At 38.9% G+C, this 26,581-nt stretch overlaps 1 protein-coding gene and 1 pseudogene across 1 annotated transcript in view; one reads left to right on the top strand and one right to left on the bottom strand.

The window, feature by feature from the left end:
- METAP1 (methionyl aminopeptidase 1) overlaps positions 1-23,235 on the top strand; it is an 89,313-nt gene extending 66,078 nt beyond the window's left edge. Inside the window, exons 4-11 of the mRNA XM_066280837.1 lie at positions 340-400; positions 4,740-4,831; positions 5,758-5,841; positions 7,644-7,782; positions 9,506-9,637; positions 12,711-12,854; positions 19,150-19,215; positions 21,024-23,235. Coding sequence (XP_066136934.1) covers positions 340-400; positions 4,740-4,831; positions 5,758-5,841; positions 7,644-7,782; positions 9,506-9,637; positions 12,711-12,854; positions 19,150-19,215; positions 21,024-21,187 — 882 coding nt within the window. The 3' untranslated portion in view covers positions 21,188-23,235. The remainder of the gene's footprint in view (positions 1-339; positions 401-4,739; positions 4,832-5,757; positions 5,842-7,643; positions 7,783-9,505; positions 9,638-12,710; positions 12,855-19,149; positions 19,216-21,023) is intronic.
- Positions 23,236-23,637: 402 nt separating this feature from the next.
- LOC136338156 (activating signal cointegrator 1 complex subunit 1 pseudogene) lies at positions 23,638-25,428 on the bottom strand (annotated as a pseudogene).
- Positions 25,429-26,581: the final 1,153 nt, after the last annotated feature.

Genomic DNA, 26,581 nt, shown 5'->3' with positions numbered 1-26,581 from the left:
AATTAGGACCATAGTGGTGCATATTTATTTTATTGTTGTTGATTTGCCAGTTTGTTTAGAACAACATGGGCACCTTGTTGTCTGAGTGTAATGTTAAATCCAAGGCTTTGGCCACTTTCCCTCTTATGAGCGTTAACAGTCATTAGCACTAGGAAAATGAAGCTTACATGAAATAGATGCATTATGATAATTAAGATGTCATTTAAAACTTTTTTCATTTAAATGAACTTTTTAGTGTTTTTTACCCCCACTTATTTCTGTCATTAGTAAATTTTAATAATGAGCATTGCTTTCATATTTGAGTTGGCTTTAACTAACTTACATCTTTGATGTTTTTAGATGCCAACGAGGCCAGTGCCAAGTTACATTCAAAGACCAGATTATGCTGATCACCCCTTAGGTAAATTCTGTTATGCTGACTTCCTCACTGTTCAATCTGTGAGCCTGATGACTACTGCAGAAGAGAGTAGTTTTTTTTCTGGAGAAATTCTTCTGTACTGGATTTCTAAAAATGTAAACATGGTTTTTTAAGACCTACTAGGACATTTGAGAGAATTAAAGTCTTTTCTTATAAGAAATCGTCCCAATTCTGAAAACATTGTTTAAATGTTAAAGACTATATTCAACACAATATTGTATTTTGTGTTGTTACTGTATATCAAATTCTAGTTTAGAGAAAATTTTGATTTTAACATGTCCTCCTACTTTAATAAATTATATGTATTTAGATAAAAACAGATGGTGGAGGCCTCAGATGAGAGCCTAACTAAAGACTGGACTGTATGTAGCAGTGATAGAGCTAGTGGTAATGCTGATGATTATAGTAGAAATATGATGAGTCTGTAACTGAGACTTTTTGTAGCTGTGTCAGGCCCTGTGCCACAGTCTCACGTGTAACCACTGTAGTGGGTTCTGTGGTCTTCTCCATCTTGTAGATAATGGTGGTGAGACATCGGGGAGAAGATAGGTGATTTGCAGCACAGTGGAACAGTCTTTGACCTCAGGGTCTGTAAACATAATTTAAATTGGGTTATGTAAAATTGCTGATTTTACATGTCAGAAATGGTTGAGTGTTAGTATTTTCACGTGGTTTAGTCTACTAAGCTAATTGCTTTGTTCTCTAAAAAATGGGAGACCATATTACATTTTTATGAATATAATTTAAAAATATAGTTAAACTTTACTATTTCAGATACATTGAAGGTAAAGATAGTCTGAATGATAGCTCTTGAGGATATATAATTTCATTAGTCCATATTTAATATTTTGAATGTAGTTTCTGATAGGATAAAATGTTTCAGAGTGAAAAGTAAGCCCTACTTCCCAGAGGTATAATCATAATTACTATTAACCGTTTCTTGTAGAACTTTCCAGAGATATTTTTATGTGTGTATATACATCAGCCCCTCACCCCAATTATACGGAATAGGAACAAACTATATATACCTTTTCACCTTGTTATATTCTCTTTTAATAGATCTTATAAGTATTTTATATAATCCCATACAACTACTTACTTCTTTTAATGACTGAAGTATTTCATTGTGTGGATGTATCATAATTTATTATGCCAGGTTCCTCCTGCTAATGTATATTTAGATTATTTCCAGGTTTTTACTTCTTTGGCTGCAGTAACTGTTCCTGCAATTACGTGTGTGTGTGCAGATGAGAGTATTTCTCTAGGTTATTGCCTTAGTAAAAAAGCTGGATCAAAGAATACATGTGTTTTTTATTTTGAGAGATATAACAAATTTTAGAGATTTTGCCAGTTGTTACTTCTATTAAAAACCATATAGGAGTCTCTTTTTTCTCTTTCTTCCCCAATATAGTGTGTTATCAAACTATATGGTCTGTGCTAATCTGAAAGATGAAAGATGGTATTCTGTTGTTACTTTAATTTATATTTTTTAATTATGAATAAGATTAAACATCTTTTTATATGTTAAGAGTCACTTGTATTTTTTTTCCTTTTGAACTGTCTAGTCATCCTTAGCCCTTATTTTTTCTAATTAAGTTACTATATTTTTTCATACTGATTCATAAGTGCTAAGTCTATATACTAAGGAAAATAATCCTTTGATGTATGTGCTGTATAAATTATTTTTCCCAATTGAACATATATATTTTGTCTTTGTCTTTAGCATTACATTTATGGTGTACTTTCAACATTTTTCTGTAATAAAATTTATCAGTGTTTTCTTTTAAGGTGGCTGTGGCTTAATGACCTAGGAAGACCTTTTTGATTCAGTGATACAAAAATATTTTCCCATTTTTTTCTTCTACTATTTTTATGGTTTTACTCTTTTCATGTGTGGTAAACATTTTATTTAGTATTAAAAATTAAATATGGATGCAATGCTAAAAAACTTTTTTCTGAAGGTTACCTGGTTGTCATATCACTATCAGTTATTTTCCTACTGATTTAAAATGTAACCTATGTCATTATATTAAATTCTCACTTGTCTTTGAGTCTGTTTTTGGATTCTTTTTCTGTTTCATTAACCTTTTGTCTAATTGTGTGCCAGTGCCAAACTTCTTTTTTTTTAAAGCTTTTTATAAAAATTTTTATTTATTTTAGAGAGGAGAGAGAGAGGGAGAGAGAGAGAGGAGAGAGAAAGGGAGAGAGACAGAGAGGGAGAGAGAGAGGAGAGAAAGACACAGAGAGAAGGTGGGGAGGAGCTGGAAGCATCAACTCCCATATGTGCCTTGACCAGGCAGGCCCAGGGTTTCGAACTGGCGACCTCAGCATTTCCAGGTCAACACTTAATCCACTGCGCCACCACAGGTCAGGCCAAACTTCTTATATCTATGTGGTGTTTTCAGTTTGGTAGGCCTTGTGGCCCCCACATTTCCTCTTTAGCAGAATTTTCCTGGCTATTCTTGCATGTTTGTTTTTCCATGTGAAATTTGGAATCAGCTTGTTTGGTTCCCCAAAATATCCTGTTGCCATTTTGGGGGGATAGTTTTAAATTTATAGACTAATTTTAGAAGAATTGACAAGTCTTCCTATCCAAGAACAGGGCTTTTCTATTTTAATTTGTTTCCTCTTATGTCTTTCATTGAGTGGTATTTTAAAATTTTCTTCATTAGGTCTTTTTTTTTTAAGTGAGAGGAGGGGAGATAGACTCCCACATGTGCCCCGACCAGAATCAACCCCCATCTGGGGCTGATGCTCGAATCAGTGAGCTATCCTCAGCGCCCGGGGCTGATGTTCAGGCCAGTCAAGCCACTGGCTGCAAGAGGGGAAGAGGAGGAAAAGGGGGAGAGGAGGGAAAGGGAAGCAGATGGTCACTTCTCGTGTGTGCCTTGACCAGGGATGGAAGCCAGGACATCTGCACACCAGGTTGTCGCTCTGTCCAACCAGGGCCTTCATTAGGTCTTTTATTAAGTTTATGGTATTACTGAATACTTACCTTTTTTAGACATTCTTGCAAATAGTATCATCTATATTTTCTAGCCCATTGTCTGTATATGGGAAAATTATTTATTTTGACATTTATTTTATAATTGCCAACTTGCTAAATTCTTATTTCTTATCATTTGCTGGATATCCCCTTATTCTAGGGATGTATAATCATATCTGAAATTGATAAGGATTTTGTCCTTTTCTTTCTGATTTTATATGTCTCATTTCTTTCTCTGGTTAATATACCAACTAGAACTGTGAGAACCATGTTTATAGTAGTACTGATAGTGGGCACTTCATGATGTGGGTTCTTGGATTGAGATATATATTTATCATGCTGGCCATATTATCAGACTTACCTTTTAGATGATCATTTATTTATTTTTTCTTCTTTAATTTTTGGCTGTGATGAATTATATTAATAGATTTGTTCATATTGAGCTATCCTTGTCTTTCCAAAATGGACCTAACTTAAGTCATGGTGTATTATATGTACTGTATTTTGGATTCTGTTTAATTTAATAATATTCTAGTTGAACTTTTATATCAGCATTTACTTAAAAATATTAGTTTCTGGTTTGTTATAGTCTTTTTGTCAGATTTTGAAATAATTATTTTACTGGCTCTTAATGTTTTTAAATATATAAATAATTTGAATTAATGTAATTTTACTAATGAAGATTCTTAGGTCAGTATTTTTCAATATTTTTTACTGTAACCCAAAATGAGACATCTATTTTATAATATGATCTGTATATATGTATATGTGTAAGTTAACAATTAGGCATTTCACAACAGCACTTTCCCCTATCCTCTGTGTGATATAATCTAATAATTTCTATTTTATTGATTTCCTTTAAAACATGTTAGTCATAGCTCACTAACAGGTCAGAAACAGCAGTTTGAAAAACATTGACTTAGGTTCCTATTTAAAAAAATGAATGTGTGGAATTGATTCATTAGTTGTTGGCATATACGGTAGTTTCATTATGACATGATGGTCATGAAAGCATTGTGTAAATTGTGTGGTATTATGTAAATGTGAATCACTTGCTGACCTTATTAGCACACTGCCTGTCGTATAATAAGAACTCCATACTGACTGAATTCTAACAAATCTGTAAATTTGTTCTTTAGAATTCTTTCTTCAGTTTGCTTAGCAAATTTCCTTGTTGTGTTGACAATAATATATTCAAAAAATCTGACCTGGACCTTCCTAAATTATGAAATACCATTGTGTGAAATAGTGAAACTTGATTATTATGTCATGAGGGAGGTAATTATACTTAATATTCCATTCATTCGGTTTTACTTACTGATTTTTCCTTTCCAGGAATGTCTGAATCTGAACAGGCTCTTAAAGGTACTTCTCAAATTAAATTACTCTCATCTGAAGATATAGAAGGGATGCGACTTGTGTGTAGGGTAAGAATTTTTTTTCCCTCAGGGGGAAGGACACATTTAAACAGTTATTAGACATAAAATCAATGACTTGTTGATTTACAGACATGTTATGTTGTAAGGCTGTGATTAGGCATACATACTTTTAATTTAACTTCTGATAGTATATATAATTCTGTGAAACATTTGTTTTCACTTAAATAGCCTATTTGAATATTAATATGGCAAGAAATGTATATTTAGTTGAGAGTATTTCTATTTTCTCCATTTTATTTTAAAGAACCAGGTTTTTATGACATTTTGTCATTTTATTTTTACTAGTCATTAAAATGTAGGGCAGAGTTTAAAGCTTATATAAAGTTAAGCTAAAGCTTCTGTTGTGAAATACCTATGCAATATGGTATTAGTGGCTCATACTTATTAAGTGAAGTCATATATTTATATTTTTCTAAGGAAAAAGAAGAATTGGTAGTATTTATTTAGAAATGATCCTTAAAGTTTTTATTCAGTGTTTAAAAGTGATTTGATACTCATTTTTTTGATAATCTGGAGAAATTTATATTTTTATCACTTGTGTGCTGTGATTCTTTGAGGAAAATCATTCATCTATTCTTTTCATTTCCCTGCCTTCCCTTCCCCATTATAGAAATATGACAGGACTCAGCCTCCATCAGTTGATCATTGTTTAGACTATTTAAGATGTACATTTTTGCATAGAAATCAGTCAGACTTAGCCATTTTCTAGTTAGCCCAATTTTATTTATATATTCACACATTTATTGATGAGCATTACAAATACAAATGGTTTTATGATGGAGATTCAGGATTATAATATTCAAGGTGAGGTGGACTTTATTACTCTCTCACAAACTCCTTGATAGTTCAGAGGGTACAGATTTCTATATTTATTTCCTTCTTTCCTGAATGTATTAAGAGCTTCTCTTTTACAGCTTGCCAGAGAAGTACTGGATGTTGCCGCTGGGATGATTAAACCAGGTGTGACTACTGAAGAAATAGATCACACTGTACACTTAGTAAGGACTTGACTTTTCTGCTTTGAAAAATTTTTTACATTATTAAATGTTTTAGACTTCTAAAAAGCAAGCTTAAGTTCTGAATGTATAAAGTAACTTGGCTAAGCTAATTGAAAGTAAATTTTTACTTTGTTTCAAATATAGAAATTATTCAGTAGTCAGTATTCCCATCTTAAAGCTTATTTCTGAAACCTCACATTTCATAAGTTTAGCTTTTATAAAATGATTATTAGTGCTTGAAATAAATCATGCTACTACATACATCAAATATTCTGAAATAAAAAGAATACAACTTCTGAAACTAGATTAGTGAAAAAATTTTTCCCTTTCATGTCCACAGTAACAAGCAGTAAATAGAGCAGAATACAGGGTGAGGCAAAAGTAGGTTTACAGTTAAGAGTATGCAAAACACAGTTCATTCTCACTATTTATTGTTGTTGTATTTTCTAGATGAGCAACTGGAAACCTACTTTTGCCCCACCCTGGATTTGTAGTAAATACGACATAGAGATATATTTTTTTATAAAGATTGCCTTTTCATGAAAGAGTTACCTTAAAACCATATAGTCGATAAGGGCACGCATTATATGAGTAAATTGTTCACAAAAGAAGAACAATAAGTAATCACATGGAAAATTAATTAAACTTGTTCTGGTCAGCAAATGCAAATCGTTAAGATCTACAAAATTATTAAGTATTTTAAAAAATGTTTTATATCTACTGCCTATGATGAAATGTGGTGATGGTATAAATTGGAATATTCCTTTTGAAAGGGAATTTGACGATGTTCTTGAGCATAAAAATATTTTTAAAGACTTTATATTCAAACCTTTATAAACCCTGAATTTTGGTTATTGTTCATATGTCATAAAATACGTAGTGCGCAGGAAGAGCACTTTGAGCACTCCCTGAGGGCCAGGCGCTCTTTTGCGTGCTTCTTTTACTAACTCACTTAATACCCTCAACAACTCCATGAAAGAGAGAGTGCTAGCATCTCCGTTTTGTAGATGAGGAAACAGAGGTTAACTTGCCTAAGGTTTCACAACTTGTGATGGCGTTGGCGTTTTTAATCAAGACAGTCTGCTGTAAGATATGTAGAAGTATATTGTTAAGCAATGGAAAAGTGAGGGCATCTAGTTATTGGCAAAGAATAATATTTTTTATAATTGAGGAAACAAATTTAAATTTTCAGTAACCGTGGAATTGTCAGTAAAAGTGTATATTCCATAAATTGTATTATATGTGCAACTATTTAAAACTTATTAGTGTGAAGACGGTGTGGTAGTATGGAAAGAAAAATTATACATGCTGTGCGACTACCACTTTATAAAAATATCTTAGCAAAACAGAACTTGTTATGGAAAACCAGACCATTTTCTTAGTTGTTGCACATGAATGTAGTGATTAAAATGTCTCTGGAAGTATTTTACCATTTCTTAATTATATTAGTATTCATTTTTTGGTCCTAGGGATATAGGCTTATTTATATAAGAAATTGTATTTACAATATAAATGCATGTTAATATTTACTTTAAATATCTGTGATATGTAAATTTGATTTTTCGTTGATGTTATCAGTAACTGGTTTGCCTAATTGTTTGGCAGAAACTCTGTTGTATACTGTTTAAGGTAACAACTGCTGCTATTTGTAAAATGAAATATTAAACATTTTTTATTAGAGTATCTATCTGTACAACAAATACTTTCAATTTAAAATTTTTTAAATTGGTTAATTGCATATAGATTAATTTTTTTCTTTTATACATTCCAAATAATTTTCTCTGTATTTTAATTTATTATAGGCATGCATTGCAAGAAATTGCTATCCTTCTCCCTTGAATTATTATAATTTCCCCAAGTCTTGTTGTACTTCAGTGAATGAAGTGATCTGCCATGGAATTCCAGACAGACGACCATTGCAAGAAGGTGATATTGTTAACGGTAAGAAATACTTGTGACTTTTGTCGCCATGAGCTAAGAAACAAGGTTCAGGGAGTCTGATAGTGACTTGTGTTTTGTTCACTTGCTTCCTGCCTTTAACATCCTTTTTCATATTTAAAATCTTAAATCTGTTGAAAACTTGTTTATGGTTTTAAGATACTTCTCATATGATGCGTTTAATATAGCTGTATTTCTTTAATATTCTCATGTGATTGGTAAACAGTTGAAAAATGTCAGTATAATGTGGGAGTACTGTTGATTTTTTTCCCCTCTTTTTAGTTCACTAATGGTTTTGAAGAGCTTAAGTCAGGCTTTCTTATAGATAAAGAGAAATCCTTGAAGGATATATGAAGGCCTTAAGAAAAAAGCTAAAATCCTGCAGAAATGCCTTCCTAGATGAAAGGAGTTCATAAAGTGACTCTAAGGACCACTGTGCTAAGCCGTCTTGGGAAGCTCCAAGTGCAGAGGAAGCCGCTGCCCAGACATTTTCTTCTGTGATTAAAAGAATGATGAAAGCTCCCCTAGATTGTGTTTATTGTTTGTTTAAGTGAGAGAGAGAGGGACAGACAGACAGGAAGGGAGAGAGATGAGAAGCATCAGTTCTTCATTGTGGCTCCTTGGTTGTTCATTGGCTGCTTTCTCATACGTGCTTTGACCAGGGTGCTCTAGCTTAGCCAGTGACCCCATGCACAAGCCAGTGACCTTTGGGCTCAATCCAGCGACCTTGGTCCCAAGCCAGCTACCATGGGATCATGTTTATGATCTCACACTCAAGCCAGCAACCCCATGCTCAAGTTGGTGAGCCCACACTCAAGCCTAGTGAACCTGCACTCAAGCTGGTGACCTCGGGGCTTGGAGCTTGGGTCCTCAGCATCCCAGGCTGACGTCCCGCCCACTGCACCGCTGGTGCAGTGTTTTTCATGTTGATGAACTTGGTCTCTTTAGTAATCCAGCATCTTCCAGAAGTTACATATCAAATGAGGAAGCGTGAACCCAAGTGTTAAAGGCTGCGGAGACAGCACCAATTGCGATCCTGGCTGTGAATGATAGTGGACAGTTTTTATTTGGGTTGTTGCTGCTTTACTTAGGGTATTTGTTCATAAAGTTCCATAGGTTTTAAAGGGTCTGCCCAACCTTGCTTTTCATACAAACCCTGTTATTACATCCATAATGTGAGTTTTTCTAGAAATGTGTGGATTGTGCTAGAGTAAATACTCTGATATTATAGATTGACTGAAAATTCATGGTTTAAAAATACTGATTTAACATGCTCTCTAGCATACATTTAGTGTATTGTAATGGTGTAGTAAAAATCTGTATTTTTAAACTTGGGGACAAAGAGAAGGATGGATATTCACAAGTAAGTGAAAGGCAAAGGAGCTTTTGAAAAACCAAGATAAGTTAAAGCAGTATTTTCTGTTTAATATCAAATGTAGCAAAGTTTTCCATTTAATGTTACTAACTCGGGTTATTGATCTTGTGTGAATATATACTGGATGCATTTTTCTTCTGCCATGACTGATCTCTTTAATACTATAAGAGTATATAAGTTACTACTATAATCTCCCTGTTCTCCATAGTAGTTTCATGCAGGCAGTAACTACTTATCCATGGGGAGTTACCGTTCTCGTTAAACTGCTTGATGCTGTCGTGTTGGAGAAACTTGATTTCAATTTTGAAGTAAAAGCAAATGTGGTCTTTATATTTGTACCCTCTTTTGCAGTGGACATCACGCTTTATCGCAATGGTTATCATGGGGACCTGAACGAGACATTTTTTGTTGGAGATGTGGATGAGGGAGCACGGAAACTGGTTCAGACCACGTATGAGTGCTTGATGCAAGCCATCGATGCAGGTCAGCCCAGTGCAGGGCACCCGCTGGGCTGCTGTGCTGTGTGTTGATGGGTCTTGAGTGACCTGTCACTGCCCAGGCGTTCCTGTCTCTGCCGTCTCTGCCAGCTCTGCCTCTCCCCTATCTGAGTTAACTTTGGATTTTTACAGCAATAGTTTAAGGATTATTTGGAATCCCTTGATGAGGGTTTACCAAATGATTGCTTATCATATTTTGTCTCTTCTGTGATTTATCTTTCTTTGGCTGATGATAAAGGAGGAGGAATGTGTGGGTAGTTCTTGAGTGGATTTTTTTCCGTTTTTATTCTTTCATACATAAATGATTCTCCTTTACACTTGCCTCTCCACTTTCCTTTTTTTTTTTTTTCTTAGTAAGAGAGACAGACTCAGGAAGGGAGAGAGATGAGAAGCATCAATGCATAATTGTGGCACTTTAGTTGTTCATTGATTGCTTCTCATACTCACCCTGGGTGGGGGGGCTCCAGCTGAGCCAGTGACCTTGGGCTCAAGCCAGAGACCATGGGGTCATGTCTATGATTCCATGCTCAAGCCAACAACTCTGTACTCAAGCCAGATGAGCCCACACTCAGCCGGTGACCTTGGGGTTTTGAACCTGGGTCCTCAGCATCCCAGATTGACACCCTGTCCATTGTGCCACTGCCTGGTCAGGCTCCACTTTCCTTTTTATCTCTCTTTTCTCCAGTTTTTTTTTTCTTCTGTACATTAACACACACACACATATGCACACATACCTATGTGTATGTGTTCAGTTAGGATAAATGGAATCATTATTTGTAGTATTCTGTAATTTGGTAATTTTTAACTTAATAATGTCTTAGGGATCTTTCCAAGTTAGCATATGCACCTGCATGCATAGTTCTATTGCATTTTTTTAATGGCTATATGTTCCACAGTATAAAAATTTCTACAATGCTTCCCCTATTGGATTTTGGTGTTTTCTAGATGTCTTGCTGTTGTAGTGAATAGTATCTTTAGGAAGAGGTGTATTTCTGTAGTATTTTTTCTAGCTGCCTCTGTCCATACAAAGAATTCATCCAGGTTTTGTTTTGTTTTGTTTTGTTTATGCCATAGCTGTGGGGAGAGAGAAGGAAAGGTTTATTGCAAATGTTAACATTCTATTACCAAACAGGACAGTTTGAGGGCAAATAACTTTTCATTGAAATTCATAGCATTTCATCTTTATTGTTCAATGTTTTATCTGCATTCCTCCACACCCACTCCACCAACAAAAGATTTAAATTAACCCTGACCTATCATCAATAAAGTATTGGTGAAGACAGGACTCTTTGGCAAAGATATAGTTATATCTAATAACAGAGAGCTGTTGTCTTTATTGTTTTTAGTTCATTTAACATGCATGGAGATAATGAAATTTTTTCTAATTTAATGAAATTGGAGGAAAGAAAAATGAAAGCATGCGTATCACATCAGTATGTGTGAGAGTTCTTTTTGCATATTCACTGCTGATTATTAAAAATCTTTAATATTCTTGGTGGTATTGTGACAGACACGTTATCATTTAGTTACTTATTTGTGAAAGCTTTAGTTTTAAATAATTGTTAGGATTACTGTTAGGTAATGTATTCAATACTTATATCCTTTTTGCTTGTCTCTGAGTTGATTGAAATAGCCAGACAGCTGAAATGTTTTACAAAGACACGGGAATAAAACTTGCCAAGAAACTACCAGAAATCAAAGAACAAAAGTTGCTTAATCTCTGGAAGGTGCTAAACACCTTTGTATCTTTTCTGCTAATTTGACTGCCCAGCATAGTTCAGAGCACTGGAGAACTTGACCAGTTACTGAAATTAGCTTTCTGGAACAGCATTTCTCAGCCTATACATTAATGGCATTTTGAATCTAATAATTCTTTGTTTTAGGGACCTGACCTATGCGTTGTAGGATGCTTAGTAGCATCCCTGGGCTCTGCCCAACTAGATGCTAAGTGCACCACCACTCGTAGTTGTGGTAACCAAAAATATCTCCAGATAGTACCCTTGGAACTAGAATTGCCTCCACTTTGAGAATTAGGGAGGAATCTTCCCTTCTGTTTTCCTTCATTATTGATAAGCAGGGATTTTCTTTATTTTATACTGTGCAACATGAGTTAAAATTTTGCTTTTTCTTACACTGACTAGAGTGGATAGGGAGGCTTGAATGGAAATACAGAAAATTATTATGAAAGCATGATTTCTCAAAATCATTAACCTCTCACTCCCCAAAAATGTCAAGCTGGAACATGCGGTTAAGAACAAATAAATGTTAATTAAAATGATTCATTGATGTGTTTGCCCAGAAATTTGATTGGCCGGAGCAGGTATGTTGTACCTGAAGATCAGGCTGGAATTCAGGGGAGTAGGAGGAGAGGAGGGAGTTGGAGGAACCCAGACCAGGGCAGATTCCCCAGGAGTCTGGCAGACCCGGTGCTAGGAGACAAGCAACAGCATGAAAACCACTTCTTTTGATTTGGTTTTTATTGAAACAGAAGTGAAAGTCATAAAAATTAAAGTAGGAAGTACATACTAGTGAGAAGTACCTTTCTATACCTACCCTCCAGAGGCAACTATGAATAACTTGAGAACCACTTATTTGGGGATAAAGAAGCCCAAAAGTGTAGTTCTTTGAGAAATTGACGAGACTGAAATCCAAGACAAGTCAGGTTACCTTTTGGACATTCCTTTTTCTCCCAAGGCTCTTTCCTCTCTCACCTTTTCTGCTCATTGTAATAGAATAGCATACTTGACCTTGGGAAAGGAGAGGCAGAGGTGTGTTTTCCATTCTCTTGTGAATTCAGAAAACAAAAGGTGGCCCCTCACCCCACTATATGCCTGTGGTCTTTTTCCATATCAAAGGAGGAAGTACAGGTGCTACTGGTTTTAACTGAGCCTTTGCCATTTACTGCCAGAATAGTCTCTCCATGCCTCAGTTTCCTCATCTGAAAGTTTCAGCATGTAGGCCTATAAAACATTCAGAAAGTTTTCTGACACATAGATAATAATTAGCTAGGAAACGTTAGTTATTACTACTGTTTCATAAGCCCTCTCTTTCCCTTTTAGTGAAACCTGGTGTTCGATACAGAGAATTGGGAAACATTATTCAGAAGCATGCCCAAGCAAATGGCTTTTCTGTTGTTCGAAGCTACTGTGGGCATGGAATCCATAAACTCTTTCATACAGCCCCCAATGTGCCCCACTATGCCAGTAAGTACTGTCCAGAGTTTTGGTATTTGCTAAGTATTTATTCAAACTGTTAACAGGGCCTACTATTTTGTGTTTATTAGAGTAATCTATTAGCTGTTATAAATAGACCCCCAAAATGTATATTTGCTCAAACATAATACATACTTATATGTTCATCTTGCTTATATAACAGTCCAAAGCATGTGTGCTTGGTCCCTCTGGGGGTGGGGCAATTATTTTGTAACCTAGGCTCTGTCTTTTTAACCTATAGCTTTCAAGATCACTTTGGGTTGCCCTCCTAATCTGTAGATATTGGGGAGGTGGGGGGAAGCATGGAGCGGTGGGCTTGGGAGGTTTGAATGAGCCAGTCTGGAATGGGATAGTCACTTACATGGACTTTTTATTGGCAGGAACTTAGTCACATGGCTACACTAATGCACGGAAGGGTAGGAAGGCTTCAGAAGAAGAGTAAACTAATTTTGGTGAATAGCCAATAGTCTCTGTTACATGTCTAGCCATCACCATTCTGATTTTTTAAATGAAATCGGTTCAGGTTGGCTAGACTTGAGTTCTTAGTGTCTGTCAGATACTGTACTATTCGTTGGTATAATTAGAGGGGTTAGACAAAGCACCTTTCCTCAAGTGGAATGCTGTCTGATAGGGTAACAGAGGAAATGTAGGACAAGTAATGTTTCCCAGAAACTGTTTTTCTTGGGCATAAAGACACATAGAAATAAGTCTTGGTATTAAGTAACCTAAAAAGGAATTTAACAATTGTATATATGAGCCACTGCTATGTAGACACTTCTGTGCATATCCTTGTGCTTAAGTTTTCTCATCTGTAGAGAGTAGTAGGGAATGGTGCACTTACCCTAGAACTGTCATTAGGATTAAGTGAGATGTTATTACAAGGAAAGCACTTCATGTTAACTTTTAGAATGGTGATAATGATAATATACATTGTATGTCAGCAATTTTAGCTGGTGTGCCACAAGAATTTTTAAAACATGCAAGACCTGACTATTGAGTCAGGGGCAGTGACCTCTTTTCCCTTAGATCAGCAGTTCTCAACCTGTGGGTCGCAACCCCGGCGGGGGTCGAACAACCAAAACACAGGGGTCACGACCCACAGGTTGAGAACCGCTGTTGTCATATATAAAAAAATGACAGCAGCCAACACAACAATAGCCATCTCTTGTGAATGTCCTGTCTTGTACCATAAGTATGTCCATCATGTAAAAGAGTTGCAACGTACTGGTCATGTCACATAATAAGGTACATCTGATTAATTCTTGGTACCAGAAATCTTTATATACAAGTATAGGCACCTGATATTTTTAAAAGTTACTTTGGAGCAAAAGAGATGGGTAATTATTATTATTATATATAGTATATATTTTTTGTAAATCAGAGTCTGTACCTATTTTTTTTGTCATATTGGCAAAAAATGTAATACATTGCTTGGTGTGCTATAGAATTTTATTCAACGTGTGCCATGAGATGAAAAAACCTGAAAATCACTGCATTATCTCATTTGATTATCACAACTCTGTGCATAATTTCTTCTCTCTATTTTAGAAAGCAGATTCTGTACTTAGAAAAGTAATTTTATTTAATCAACTCCACACAAACTAGTAAATAAATGCCAGTGCTAGGATTTTTACCGGGTTCTGACTGGCTTTCTAGTCAGTCTTCTGTGCTTCGTGCTGCCTCGTGAAGATGGAAGCTGTTTGGTGCTGCGTCTTGTGGGAGAAATACAGATGGACTGGGGTTCGGCTTGGCAGAGGACAGGAGGAAGCACATTGCAGGTGGAGGGGAGCCTGAAGAGGTGCTCACATTGAGCCTGAGCAGAGACAGTGTAAGCCTGGCTTAGTGTTATGTGGTCAGAACTACACTGCTCACAAGAACTAGGGGATCAGGGACCGTGCAGATACTCCAGTACTTTCATTTCAGCCTTTTGTATAGCGCACTTTAACCAATGAAATAAAAGTTGGTTTTATATTTATTTGCATAATCGAATAACTTTCTCTGACTTGGCGTTTGCTTTTCTGATGTTCTTGTTTATCGTTTCATATTCATTTTGAAATATCCCCTAATTTTTGTGAGCAGTATAGTACTAAGCAGTGCCAGCCCGAGGATATTTGACTTTATTTGTAGGGATTTGCAGAGACATTTTTGGGCAGAGGAATGGCAAGGTTAAGTTGCTGTTTTGGGAAGACAGATTTGGCCACAGTATGTGGAACGTGTTGGAAGTGTGAACTGGTTTGCTTGTCAGCCTAGTGCACAGTGTGGTGGTCCAGGGGTGAGGTGGTTCAACCCTAGATGTTAGTTGCGAAGAGGAAGGGAAATGAGTGAGAAATCACTTAACAGGAGGAACTGAAGAAGAAGGCATTTAGAACTCAGTATTTGACTTAGATCAGTGTAAGGCCAGTGGCCACAGCCGTGGCCGTGAAGGTTCCCATTGGGTTCTGGCAGACGGTAGAGGAACTGTAGACCTGGAGAATGGTGGGCTGTATGGCCAGTAGTCACCACAGTCATGGCCATGGACATGCAGGTTCCCATTGAATTTGGACAGACAGTAAAGAGACAGTGGAGCCAAAAATAGTGGGCCATTCCTTTATTCAAGTCTCGTACAGGCCAACGAGCAAATATACAGGGAAAACACTTTTCAGAGCTCACAAAGCTACTGACACATTTTCTGGTTCTACAACCTGGAGAATCTTCTCTGGTTTTTCCTAGAATCTGGTTTTTCCTAGGCTCCACTAGTCTCTGCAGAACTTGCAAAAACTTTTCACCTCTGGGTCCCCATCAGCCAACACCACTTCTTTCTCTGCAAAACTGACTTCTCTCTTTCCCTGCCATCTTGGCTTCTCCCTCAGCACTCTGCATCCTCTCTGCTCTCACTCTCCAAGAATGGCTTCCTTCTCCTTCTCTCCTTTTAAAACTTTTCTGGTGTGAAAACCCCTTCTCCAGCAACATTAGCATTGGCCCTTCCCAAGCAGGAAAGTAATTAGCAATTTCACAGAAATCATACCTGGCACTGCCCAGCACCATTTTTAACAGTAAAAGTGAGCAAACTCAAACACAAATTTTACAAACTCATTTGCCCAACATGGGCCGTTTTGTTTATTATAGGCTCATAATGGCGGATGAGCAAACAGGCAGGGAAGATCGCTTCCCTTTCTCACTCCCAACTCTCCTAGACTCATAAGCTCCCCACCAGCCTCAGCACCCCCAGCCAAACAGTCCAGGTAGAAATATTGGGGCTCCTAAGCCCCTCAGCACTCTTTTCTCTGCACTGTCTAGCCAAAACAAGCTGGGGTAAAAAAAACCTCCAGCAAACAGGGGCCCCTCCCAAGCAAGAAGGCAATCCACAATTGTCAGTCTGCCACCCAGGTCAAGGACCCCCTGCCTTCCACAGACGACACACATGGCGCTACCCCCATACAATGCAAAATACACACTGAGCAAACCTAAAAAACATTTGTTTACCCAACAATTAACGTTTATTAGCAGATCACATAGTTTTTTCTTTTTAAGCTGTGAATTGTGCTTGAAATAAAAGCTAAGTAACAGAAAATTAGTAGCCAACTTCATTCCTTCTTGTTAATCCCTGTAATCAGCTGATGTGCGTTCTCTTAGAATGGAAGTAGCTCCTCTGACTACAGGGGCTTGAGTGCAAGGAGTGTGTGCAGGAGGAAATGAAAGAAGTGCTCTTGCAGAGGTGACAGACTCAGCTTTAGGTATGGATTCATGTAAAGAGAGACTGAAGAAGACAGAATTTGTGGGAGAAGGAGACATGCATCAGTGATGTTGGGGTCTGCAAAATATGGCGCCACTGATATGCAAGAGATTCCAGCTGAGGTTTTAAAATACCATTTAATTAGAAATTTTAAAAAATTTCTGAAAAAAGAAGCAAGGGTGAATTAGGTATGCTTCATTTCATATACTTGTAAAGTGCTGTGTAAAAAATGGTTTCTATAAATCAGAGTGTGTTGTGAGCACTTTAGGGAAGTGTTAGAGGAAACTGCTGAGAATCTTTGAGGAGCAGAGCCTTTTGAAATGTAAATGATCTCTGCGTTGGTTTGTAACTCCATACTCCTAACCAGTTGAGGGTGGAACCAGGAAGATTGTAGTGTTAACTTTCCTCCACCCCCTTCTGTGTAAGAGAAGTCCTTATTAGGTAAGAATTTGTTTGCTCCTTTAAGTTATTAATGGTTGGGAAGTAATGACAATAATACCCTACACGTAGGATGTATATTACAATAATATTGTGAAGTAGATGATAGAGCAGGTACAAATGTTTTTTAAAAAGTGCTTAGCACAGTGTCTGCAGTAGTGTAGTTACTCAGATAACATGTATTGGTTGAGTGAGGTATTGAGAAACTGAAACCATGAGTCAAGATGAGTGGGAGTTGTAACTTTTCTAGAATAATGAATCAGTGGCAGAAACAGGAGTGGAACTGCTTCTCTGTCAGTGCCGTCCAGAAGAGATGATGTGCATAAGTAATTTAAAACTTTCTAGTGGTCACATGTAAAGAGGGAAAGGAAATAGGTGAAATTAATTTTAATAGTGTATTTTAGTGAATCTGTAACATTCAGGATATTAGCATTTTGACATTTAATGACTGTAAAAGTTATTGAGATGTTATGTGCTTTTTGTCTTTGAAATCGGCCGAGTTTTACACTGACGGCCCGTCTCGTTCTGACCATTTTCACGTGCTCCGCAGCTACACACAGCCGGCTCGCTGCTGTATCGGACAGCACAGCTCTAGATTCCTTGATCTTTTTTCTTTTCGTGACACCACACTGACCCTCTTGATGTTTTCTTTTTGATATCTTTAAGGGAATAGGACCAATTCTGTATATGTAGTAATTGTGTGTCATTTGGAGAGGAAGTTCATGAGATTAGGATAAAAAGTCAAAATTACATTTGGTCTTCAGATTTTGACAATACCTAAGGTAGTGGAAAGCAGCATGATAGCTGTTCACAAGGAATGATGTGGGTGAGACCGTACCTAGAAAGTGTAGTGTTCAGTTCAGCCTCTGTGGACACATCATTCATTACCTAAGTAGCCATCATGAAGACCAGCAACCTTACCAGAAAACCCCAAAAGCTGTGCTTTCACCATCTGCTGGTCAGGCCAAGCAAGTGCAGGCATCCATTGATTGGGGCTCTTACCAGTTGTTTTTAATTTTTTTTCTTTCTTTTTTTCTTTTCCAAGTTGAGAGGAGGGGAGATAGAGAGGCAGACTCTCACATGCGCCCTGACTGGAACCTACCAAGTAACCCATCTGGGGCCAACGCTCTGTCCATCTGGGGCCATGCTCGCAACTGAGCTATTTTTAGCCCCTGAGGCATAGGCTCCATGGAACCATCCTCAGCACCAGAGCCAGTGCGCTCAAACCAATCAAGCCATGACTGTAGGAGAAGGAGGAGAGAGAGAGAAGAGGGGAGGGGTGGAGAAGCAGACGGTCACTTCTTTGTGTGCCCTGGCCAGGAATCAAACCCAGGACTTCCGCATGCTGGGCCAGCGCTCTACCACTGCGCCACCGTCCAGGGCCTGTTTTTAATTTTAAACTTAAACTAGTTCTCCATTTTTGTCTAAGATGGTCTGAAAAGGCCTATCCCTATTTTAAAATTTGGCCTTTTGTTGTCTGTGGGGAGGGGCAGGTCTAGACACTTCAACTCATAGTTGTGTTTATCATGATGGTCCTGAAAAATACTCTTATTTAGTGAGGTTGGACAGAAAGCTAAAACGGTATTTGGAGGGAGAAATGGAATTTATTTCAAATAAAAAAGAATAGTCTTGCTAGCATTAAAATAAAATAGGTCAATGTGCAGAGGCTTTTATTCCTCTGATGATAAGAAAAAGAAGATAACTTATAAAACTGAAAATTGTGGAATTACTTCTGTGGGCTGTGCTCTAGCTCCCACCCCACATCCACACAGGCCCCTAAACTTACACCTGGGTGAGTAATGGAACTTCGCTTGGTTCTGTGATTGCAATTCTAATCCTGCTGTAACATGAATGGTAGCACTTTTCCTTCTGTAAAAGTGACAAGCACATCTGGAATTCAGCCTGTGGATAATCTGTGTTTTCATAGAGAATCATGAGCAGAACAAACTACACCTGGGACAGTGTCAGCTCTACAGTAGGTGGTTTTCATTTGCTGAATGGTCTACTCAGGAGAGAGAAGAAAGTAATTCAGAGTGACTGATGAGAATATAGTGTACCCTTTGCAGTGAGCTTTTCAATAATTCACTCTTGGTTTTTTTCTTTGCTTTGAGATTTTTTTTTTCTCTTGAATTTCAGAAAATAAAGCAGTTGGAGTGATGAAGGCGGGCCATGTATTTACAATTGAGCCAATGATCTGTGAAGGTGAGAAGAGAGGATGCTGTGTGCTCTTCAGCTGGGTTTCATTTGCTGCCGATTACTGATGTGTATAGATCAGTCGTCCGTTCTGCTTCCTGTTTGCTTCATTCCCATGCCCTGTCCCATCTTGAACTTGACTTAGTGTCATGTAGAAAACTAAAAATTGTAAGGGTTGGCAAGAAAGCAGTACTTTCTCCTGCTTGTCAGTAGACGCTGAAGCACTTGAATTCCGGGCCCTTTTCATAACTGTTCTGTCAGCAGGTACAGTGTAATGATTAGAAGCCTCCATCGAGCCTGTGAAGAGATTCTTGATGTGGGGGTGGGTTGCGGAGGTGAAGCAGAGACAAGAAGTAGAGCCACTCACTGAAGTAGGCCCAGTAAAATGACATAATTCTCCACAACTCAGGAGGTAGGTGCTGTCCCCGTGTTACAGAAAGGCACACTGATCCTGGAAGGTTAGGTAACTTGCGCAAAGTCATTTAGCTAGTTACATGGCAGATTTGTCAAGACTCCAGTGTCCTGATCGGTTCTGCCTCTTCAGGGTCATCTCTTGTCATTGGGTGGTGTCACGCGACTGTCAGGGAGAAAGCAGAGCACATGTGCTCTTAGCACTGGCAGGTGTATGTCACACTGTTGTCACTCTGTGATATGCCTGTGGTAATGGTGATGCACTGGTGTCAGGCTTAGAGCTGCTCTCGGAGATGTAAGAGCAATGAGTAGGGTCTGCCTCGTGAAGCCCTCGCCCTTCTTTTCTGCCAGTTCTCTGTTGGGGGTAGGGGATGCAGGCTGAGGCAGTAGTGGCAGGTGGTATAACCTGGGTTCTGTGTGAGAGGCTTTACCCCTCTGTGGATCTTTCCAGTCTGTTTTTATAACCTGACCTTGGGAGAGACATCGTGTCACTTCTCCCAACTTCTCTTCCTTAGAAGTGAGTCTTTAAATGCAGCCTACACTCAGGTGGAGGAGGGGAGCATTGGAGGTCGTTTGAGAGTCTGCCTTCTTAACCTGCGCTTTGTTGCCTTCTCTGTAAAATGGAAATTAACAGTTTGTATCCTGCCAACTACCTAGGACTGCTGTAAGAATTGAGATGATCTACAGTAACACTGGGTATAGTTTATTCAGTTGCCAGAATTATACCAGGAAAGATCTAAATTCATTCAATTTTTTTTTTCTTTTCCTCTTTTTAGTGAGATAGAGAGAGAGGAGGGAGAGATGAGAAGCATCAACTTGTGGCACTTAAGTTTTTCATTGATTGCTTCTCCAATGTGCCTTGACTGGGGCGGGTGAGGTGGGGTGCTTTGGGGGGCTCCAGCTGAGCCAGGGACCATGGGATCATGTGGATTATCCCACACTCAAGCTGGTGACCCAGCGCTCAAGCCTACAACCTTGGGGTTTTGAACTCGGGACCTCAGCATCCCAGGTCAATATTCTATCCACTGTGCCACCATCAGTCAGGCTCATTTCGATTTTTTTTCTTGTAGTTCTGTGAAAAGTTGTATCAACATATTGTCTAAAGTGAAACCCAGTGCCTTTATTTTGAAAATACCATCTTGATTTGATACCTGGGAAGTATAAGACATGTCGTTACACCACCTATACTAAATTTAAATATCATCGTTACTTCATTTAATAAAGACCAAAATGAAGTTGGAAAGGCTTTAGCTGAAACTTAGTTGAAGTGTAAGTAGGAATTTTAATAGCGAATCTTCTAATTGGTTTTCTGTGCTATCTAGGGCTATAGGACACACAGATACACCTACCCAGAGCTTGTTCAGAACGCTGAATGGTGAGGGTAAGAACTGTTTCTGTTTGTTAAGGTGGCTGGCAGGATGAGACCTGGCCCGATGGCTGGACCGCGGTGACGAGAGACGGGAAGCGGTCCGCTCAGTTCGAGCACACCCTGCTCGTCACGGACACTGGCTGTGAGATCCTAACCCGGAGACTGGACAGCGAGCGGCCTCACTTTATGTCCCAGTTTTGACTTCTCCGAGACGGCATATCTCAGTGACACCTGGTTGTACTGTGCTTTTTACTGAGTACAGAGTGGAAGAGGAAATTTTTTATTAATTGTTTTGTTTTGACTATAGATAAGGAAGGACTAGAGCATTTGGCGTGGGTCCTCAAGAACTTGTCTTGGGTCTGGAAAAGCTGAGAAGAGTCAAGGAAACATGTTCCAGCTTCTTTCCGTCTTCCCCTTCCCCAAATCTCTGCACCCCTGTTTTCTCATTTGCCCTTTGAGCACTTTTACTAAACTTGTTCTAGTTGCTTTTATCACTGCCACACCTGGGCCGTCAAGAGCAGCTGCTTTTCAGATAGATGAATGTGGAAGAGGAGAATCCTTGAAACTTTAGCAACATATGTTGCTTCCGATTTTTTTTTACTAGATATGTATGGAAATATATATGTATACGTTTTAAATTCCATATATGTAATTACTGAACACTAGGTGACCTGGGGTTTGTGTTGATTCTGCTCTGACAGGGTTATATGCTGTCATAATGGACCCCTAGTTTGCAGTGATTTAATTCCCAGTTGGGAGTTGACCTCCTTCCCCACCATGCTGATTATTTGCCCCTGTAGCTGTGTGTAAGGAAGCACTTGGTCAGACTCTTTCAGTGAATAGATGTGACAGAATTCACTTTGGGCAAAGGTTATTAGGTTTTTAAAAAATCTAGTTTATGGCAAAAATAGCCGTGCTCCAAGTGGTTGGTAGCTGATGCAGAGCATGAGGATTTTGTAATACTTTGCTATTTCAGACCTCTGTTTGGTCAGACTGGGAGGGGGAAAGTTCCCTTTCACTTTCGATTTTATTTTAAGGGCACACCTTGTGGAGGTGGCACTGTGGCATTTGATGGGGAAAGCCAGTTCTGAAATCTCTCCAGCAGTGAGCAGCGTAAGTCAGGGGAGATGTTAGATCCTAACATTTAGTAAACCTGGTCGTGATGAGCAAGGCGCCTCTTTGAGGACTGGACTGCCCCCTTGCAGGAAGAATACAGCTGTCCTTGGAGTGCTGAAAGCACACTTCACCTGACATCGCTGGAAGCCTCATTAGAAATTACCTCAGCTGCCCAATATCTGTGTTCCTTTCAGTAGTTTGGTCCAGAAGCGATTGTACCCAGGGAAGGCATATCAGGTCAAAGTCATTGTCATTAGCACGTACTTGATTACTGGGTTTCAAGTGACTTCCTTATAAAATGATTTGATACCACTGACGCATAATACTTATACAAGAACATCTCTCCCGGAGTGCCTCAGACCTTGTTGCTTTAAAAGAATGATGATAATGTTTTCATTTTATTATTTTAATGATTTAGTCAAGTGACCGAATCTGGTATAGATTTTTTGGGGGGTATGTGTGTGAAGTTTTTTTATCAAACTGTAATATTTGTGAATGGAATGCCTTGCAATATGAATGTTAATATAATGTGTAAAGGGAGATTAAAACGTTTGTGTGATTACCCGCCATGTAGTCATTAACGTTGCAGCCTTTGTTTGGGATTTCAGAGGGAAATGGTGGGAATGGGTTGGCTGGTTTCATAATTCAAAATAAACACAACCATTTGACTCAAAGTACTTTTTCAGGTTTAATGACCATGTAAAAAATCCAGAACTTTGTTTAGTTAAGTGTTCTACCAGCAACATTTGAGATGCAACCATGTTTTTGAGAGCTATTAAGACAGAGAATGCTGAATATTTAGGGGAGTTTTTTTTTTAAAGGGGATGGAGAGTTAGAGATAGAGACAAGACAGGAAGGGAGAGAGATGAGAAGCATCAATTCTTTGTTGAGGCACCTTAGTTCATTGATTGTGTTCTCATATGTGCCTTGACCTGAGGGGCTACAGCAGAGCAAGTGACCCCTTGCTCAAGCCAATGACTTTGGGCTCAAGCCAGCAACCATAGGGTCATGTCTAGGATCCCATGCTCAAGCCAGTGACCCCGTGCTCAAGCCGGCGACCTTGGGGTCTCGAACCTGGGTCCTCCATGCCCCACTCTGATGCTCTGTCCACTGCGCCACTGCCTGGTCAGACCGGGGGAGCATGTTATGTACTGATAATAGAATTAGCTGTGGGCTGATTCAGTGTCTGTCATCACAAAATGAGCTCCAGGAAAATGTCCTGGGGGTAGTTTTTTTGTTGTTGTTAAAAAAGATAAAACACCACACTGGTGATGATGCTTTTCTCAGTTTGAGAGATTTAAAAATAATATGGGCTCTTTTCTAATTTTATATGTCTAATTATAGATGTTTATTAGATTTAGATAAGAAAACTAGATCTAGTTTTATCATTCTGCCAACTTCTCGAAATGGGCTAATGTGTTAACTTATTTTATTTTTCTTTTTTAAAGTATTAATATAAATGACTTTAATGGTTGGGAAAAATCAGTAGGTATATAAGAAATAATAGAGGCCTGACCTGTGGTGGCGCAGTGGATAAAGCGTTGACCTGGAACGCTGGGGTCGCTGGTTCAAAGCCCAGGCTTGCCTGGTCAAGGCACATATGGGAATTGATGCTTCCTGTTCCTCCCTCACTTCTCCCCCCCACCCTTTCTCTTTCTAAAAATGAATAAATAAAATCTAAAAAAATATATAATAGAATCTGAACTCAGATGGGCTTCAGAGGTCCATTTCCAGAGAAGAGCTTTGGAAGGAAAAGTTACCCTTGTGAAGATGTTCAGTTTCTAGCGCTTCCCAAGATCCATCTTAGGAGAAATCAGCTTGTACACAGGAGGTGTAGTTTCCAACACTGTCCACTGTGAACCTCTGAGAGATGTGGATTGAATTGAGGGCACCAAAGTAGTAGAAGTTCTCAAACAGCTTTAAAATGTTTCTGTCATCAAATGATTCTCTTTCCTTGTAGCTGTATTTGTCGTTTGCTCTGTAGGGATTGTACCTGCCTTCCGCATTGGGGTCTTTCTTGGACAGAGTATTCATGATGGTAGCATGGAGTTCCACACTATTCCACTCTTTCACTAGGAGTCCGGATGCCTGCAAATGTGTCAGCACTCAATCAACTAATTCCTGCAGCCTTTCGGAGCCATCTTTCATATGAACTTTGGCATAAAAAACATCCACCCTGCCAGGACCATCGTTCATGTATTCTGTTCCTTCCAGCTCTACTTCCAGGGGTTTGCCCCAGAAATGTCAGCAGTAAATTCCTCTTCACGCTGCTTTAACATCTCATATGTCTGCTGGATCTCTTACTTGAGAGCACAAACATCCGAATAATTGAGTGAAGTTTTTTGGGATTCTGGAAAACGGTGCTGTCAACTCCATGATCCATGGAGCACCTCTCCATACTTCCTCCTGGAACCTCAGGAATCATTCCTGAACGGCAGCTTCATTGAGGAAAAAGTCAAGGAAGTGAGTGAGGGGCTGCTTTCTTCTAAAAGTGATTAAAAGAACATCCGTCCGAGTTCAGGTTAAAATTACACCACTTCATCGCTGGCCAGTGGTTATAATTTCTCCTCCTTGTCCAGGTTTAGGAATATCAATAGAAATTTTGGTCTGCACTTGAGGTTGCTTGCTGGTGTCCTCTCTCTTTCCAACCGGTTGCTTGTAGAGCAGGCTGGGGCCTGAAACGGTCCACTGGAACTGTGTTGGGTCTGCACCACCTCGTAACCATCAGTGTGCATCCTCTGCACACTCCATTGCGCCTCGATAGAAGTCCTCATCCTCTTCATGTTGCCAAGTCTGTTCTTGGATGGGAGTCTTCCATAAATCCATCCACCAATCCTTATAAGCTTGGGCTCAGGACTTCCATGATACTTCCCCAAACAATGTTTTAGTGAAATGGCCAAAGCAACTGAAGACGGCTCCGCTGCTGCAGGTGTCCACGGTAGGGAGAGCAGCAAAGGACCTGGAAGTCCTTTTTATTTTTTGTATTTATTTTTTAATATTTTTTATTTTTTTCCTGCTATTTCTTCATGCCCCTTTGGAATTATAATTTAGAAGAAGGGAAACATGTTAGCCTTTTAATTTCATGTCTTTTGCTGATAAAATGAATTAAGCTATGTTGGAACTCACTTACCAACACCATTATACCACTTGCCATCCACATGTCTTAATGGGAAGAGGAGGGTTAGGAATTTGCCATCTTAGCTTGATTCCTCAATTTGTTCTGTAATCATTTCTGTTTTTTTATTGGGTTTGGTTAAAATTGAGAGCAGGATGCTCCTTGTTAAGGTTAAATCCCCTAAATGCACTCTCATGGTATCAGTAAGCTATTTTTTTTTTTTTTTTTTTTTTGCATTTTTCTGAAGCTGGAAATGGGGAGGCAGTCAGACTCCCGCATGTGCCCGACCGGGATCCACCCAGCATGCCCACCAAGGGGCGATGCTCTGCCCCTCTGGGGCATCGCTCTGCTGCATCCAGAGCCGTCCTAGCGCCTGAGGCAGAGGCCACAGAGCCATCCTCAGCGCCCGAGCCAACTCTGCTGCAATGGCTGTGGGAGGGGAAGAGAGAGACAGAGAGGAAGGAGGGGGGGAGGGGGGGAGAAGCAGATGGGCGCTTCTCCTGTGTGCCCTGGCCGGGAATCGAACCCGGGACTCCTGCACGCCAGGCCGACGCTCTACCACTGAGCCAACTGGCCAGGGCCTAAGCTATTTTTTTTGTCTTATTTTTTTCCTTCCAATTTTTTTATTTTGAAAATTGTAAGTTTATAGAAAAGTTGAAAGTAGAGTACCATGAAATAATCATATATCCTTTTCTTATATTCAAAATTGTTATTTTTAATCTCTATATAAGTACACTTTTCACTTGGAAGAACTGGCATCAGACTCCATCTATTCAGATTACAAGAGTCTCAATGTATGCTTTTTGGGTTTACGATGCTCACTCCTATAAAAACAAAAAAATTGAGATGTGGGTGTTTCAGCTGTGCCGTTAGTGTCATACTTACTACATGGGCAAACTAGTTAGGTTGCATGTGGTGGAACAACACGCAGTAATGCGGAATATGAGCGAGGGTGTTGGCATCCCCAGTACACTTACCTACGCCACTTTGGACTGCTGAAAGCCAAAGTGTCCCGTTTGTGTTAGGCTAGGATGTGCTTTGACTTTCACCAAAATTTGGGTTACATCATTGTCATAGGAATGGGACTGAGTCGTAACCCGAGGACCCCGTACTATTACAGCATGTCTTTTAAAACCTAAGGACATTTCCTATATGATCATAATACATGCCCCTTTGGAATTTAACATTGATACAGAATTGAAATTCAGTGATTTTCAGCCTTTTCCATGTCATGGCACACATAAACATTACTAAAATTCTGCAGCACACCAAAAAATATTTTTTGCCTATCTGCCAAAAAAAAAAAAAAAAAGATAAAATTTTGATTCATTCACACTGGATGGCTATTGTGTTGTCATTTTTTT

The sequence above is a fragment of the Saccopteryx bilineata genome, chromosome 5 (assembly GCF_036850765.1).
Source record: "Saccopteryx bilineata isolate mSacBil1 chromosome 5, mSacBil1_pri_phased_curated, whole genome shotgun sequence".
NCBI lineage: Eukaryota > Metazoa > Chordata > Mammalia > Chiroptera > Emballonuridae > Saccopteryx > Saccopteryx bilineata.
The sequence above is the reverse complement of the archived record's forward strand: the minus strand, read 5'-3'. Positions and strand labels throughout refer to the sequence as shown.